At 43.4% G+C, this 2,935-nt stretch overlaps 1 protein-coding gene across 6 annotated transcripts in view; it reads left to right on the top strand.

Moving 5' to 3' along the window:
* Positions 1 to 2,935, top strand: part of npas3 (neuronal PAS domain protein 3) — a 276,234-nt gene that overhangs the window by 248,605 nt on the left and 24,694 nt on the right. For all 6 annotated transcript variants that reach the window (XM_020611538.1, XM_020611534.1, XM_020611535.1 and 3 more), the window contains one exon: positions 1,753 to 1,871. In XM_020611538.1, the coding sequence (XP_020467194.1) occupies positions 1,753 to 1,871 (119 nt within the window). The remainder of the gene's footprint in view (positions 1 to 1,752; positions 1,872 to 2,935) is intronic.

The following is a 2,935-nucleotide window of genomic DNA, read 5'->3' as shown; positions in this document are numbered from 1 at the left end:
CCTCCCTCCATCTCCTCTTCCCTCTTGTTTTTCCCGCCCATCCTCCCCTGTTGCTTCTCTCTCTCCCTCTCGTCCTGCTACTCTTCCTACATCTCTTCCTTCTCCTCCTTTTCTTTCTTTTCCTACATCTTTTCTCCTTCCACCTCTCTCTCTCTCGTTCATTTCTCTCTTTTACATTTACTTTTCTCCATCTGTTGTTTTCCTGCTTATGTCTCCATCTTTTTTCTTTCCGTCTTTGTCTTCATTTCTTCCATCCCTTCTCTCTCTCCATTTTCTTCTCGTCCTCTCTTCATTTCCGTCCCTCCCTCTCTCTTTTAGTTGCTCTCTCTCGCTCTTCAAGGACATTTATATTATAAGAGATGCATTTGCATATTAATTCATTTCTTTCAGTCTTTTCAGATTAGACGTCGTCAATACGTATCAGCGCTGATCAAACCACCGCGTCCACCAGAGACCTGTGTGTGTGTGTGTGTGTGTGTGTGTTGTAGAGGGGGGGCAGGAACCAGCCTTCACTGTTCAAAAACACAGATGATGTGCAGCGTTTACACAAATACACAACCTCACAAAATGTGTTAAAAGAGAAAAATTGAAATTCTCCTCTCAAACCGAACCATCTGACTGTTCATGTCTAAAATGACTTGTTTGCATTTATCAGACCTGACGTCTAGTGGCCACGTGAATTAATCAGATCAGGTCAACTCAGGTTTTATTTATACAAACCAATATCACAAATCACAGCTTTTCCTTGAGGGGCTTTACAGTCTGTGCAGCACCTGACACCCCCTGTCCTTAGACCCTCGACTCAGGAAAACTCCTCAAAAATCAACCTTTAAAGGAAGAGCAACAGAGGAGGGACCCTCTTCCAGGACGGACGGGCAGGAAATAGCAGACTTACAATATACGATATGTTCACAACTCTCAGACATTATCTTGGTTTGAAATGGTGGACACAACCACAAAAAGGAACATGGCCGGGGAGTACATTATGCCACTGAGGGTCCTCACAAGTACAGTAACGATGTCTGTAGCCTGGACAGCAGTTTGATTGTTGGCCAGCGTGTGTCCTCGGTGTGTGTGGTGAGTCAGGGCGTTCCCGGCTGGCTGTCCTCACATCACTCTCTCTGATCGATAGAGAAGTTATGAATATGCAGCTGATTTCTGGGCACTGAGGGCGGCTGGCTGATGAAGCGTCTCACCTTCAGACGCCGCTGGCACTTACTAGGGGGGTCTTGACTTCCTGTTGGATGCTTTGTCTGTCACAGACTGGGTAAACAGTACAGAGTCGTCTTTGTCTTGATTTTGGTGATACTTGTAGAGACACTTGGTCTCACAGTCATTCAACAAGCATGTGAGGCTTTTATTTTGACAGCCAGCTTTCACACAAAATTGCTGTTGCTCTTTCTCAAACCTTTAATTTGTGCCTGAACATTGTGTTTGCCTTGTCTTTCTCTCTTGATGTGTTTTGACATTTCTCCGTTTAATCACCATGAGCTGCTTTGAGATGATTGACAGCTTGACGCCAGCTGTGATTGGCTGACTGGTCCTGCTGACAAAGCTAACATGTTTTTTTTTTTTACACCAAATTAAAATCATTCCAGTCGTGTTTCAGCCCATGTCGGATTCTCTCACTTTACTTTTTGACTGTGTGTCGGCCTTTTTGTGTGCGTGTGTGTGGAAAATGTTTCTGTACATTCTGTAAATATGTCCCAACATATATGAATCTTTGTATGTGTTTTCTTGTGTTGCTCTCAGTGGAGTCCAGCAGTCCCAGTCTTCTGCCGCCTGATAACTCTCTGGAACGGTCCTTCTTCATCCGGATGAAGTCGACGCTCACAAAGAGGGGAGTGCACATCAAGTCCTCAGGTTATAAGGTGAGGTCAGGGACATTGCCACCGCAGCATGTGGCCCAGATAAACATAAAGAGATACAAACAGACAAGTAAGTCACTGATTGGATCATTTTGGTGTTACACTGGTAACAAGACAATGCTGCATAAACACAGTACATTATATACATGGCAGGACACCAAGACACCCGAGTTCAGTAGCTGATCATATAAAATACCATGTTAGCAGCAGAAGTGCACATCCAGTCATCATCATGAAGAGTTCATTTACTGCACTGTACCACGTCAGGAGGCGAAAGTAACTGGCTGTTTTTTAAATAAAACGAGTTGAAATAAGTAAGAAAATCAAAGTGTGGCTTCCCTGTTCGCTGCTGGCATTGACTTAGACAAGGCCGTCCTCCTCTACGCAGCAGCTTTTTACCAGCGTGGTGCGACAAACATCCTCTGTGGTGGTTTGGACTGCAGCGCGTTTTGAACAGTGCAGCGTTTGTGTTGTGTTTGTGTGTCAGCCTCAGCGTGACCACACACAAGCTCAGTATTAACATGCTGCTGCCTCAGACTCTCACTTCTCATCCTGGGAAGATGGGATTAGGTGATCTGACCTACAAGAACATTTTAGCTATGGGCTTATAGTTTTATTATCTGTCATCATGTAAAGAGATGCATAGGGAAATCTGTAATCCTACCGTGGACAAACAGACGCTGTGTGTGGCTCCTGAAACTATATCCACCTGGTGTTTTTCTTTACTTAGATTCACATTCTCCCTGATTAGTTTTCACGATTTCAGTTTGTTTTTATTTGTTTATTTTCCTGCAGATATTGTTTTTTCTGGTTTGCTGTGATTTTGGAAGTAAAAGGTCAAAAATGTCTTAGCAGTAACTACTGTGCCATGTAATATGAAAAGTTCATTTTACAGTGAGAAGCCTAATAAAGTTTCTTTCCTGCTATCCCATGTCCATGAAGAACAGTCTCTAAAAAATGTCATATATTGTTTTCTGTACCTTCCATCAGGCCAAAAATTCCCCTTGTGAAGAGATTATATGATCCAACAGGAAGGTTATCGTTACATTTCTTGATCCCATTCCTGC

This window comes from Monopterus albus, unplaced genomic scaffold (assembly GCF_001952655.1).
Source record: "Monopterus albus unplaced genomic scaffold, M_albus_1.0 scaffold115.1, whole genome shotgun sequence".
NCBI classification, from domain to species: domain Eukaryota; kingdom Metazoa; phylum Chordata; class Actinopteri; order Synbranchiformes; family Synbranchidae; genus Monopterus; species Monopterus albus.
The sequence above is the reverse complement of the archived record's forward strand: the minus strand, read 5'-3'. Positions and strand labels throughout refer to the sequence as shown.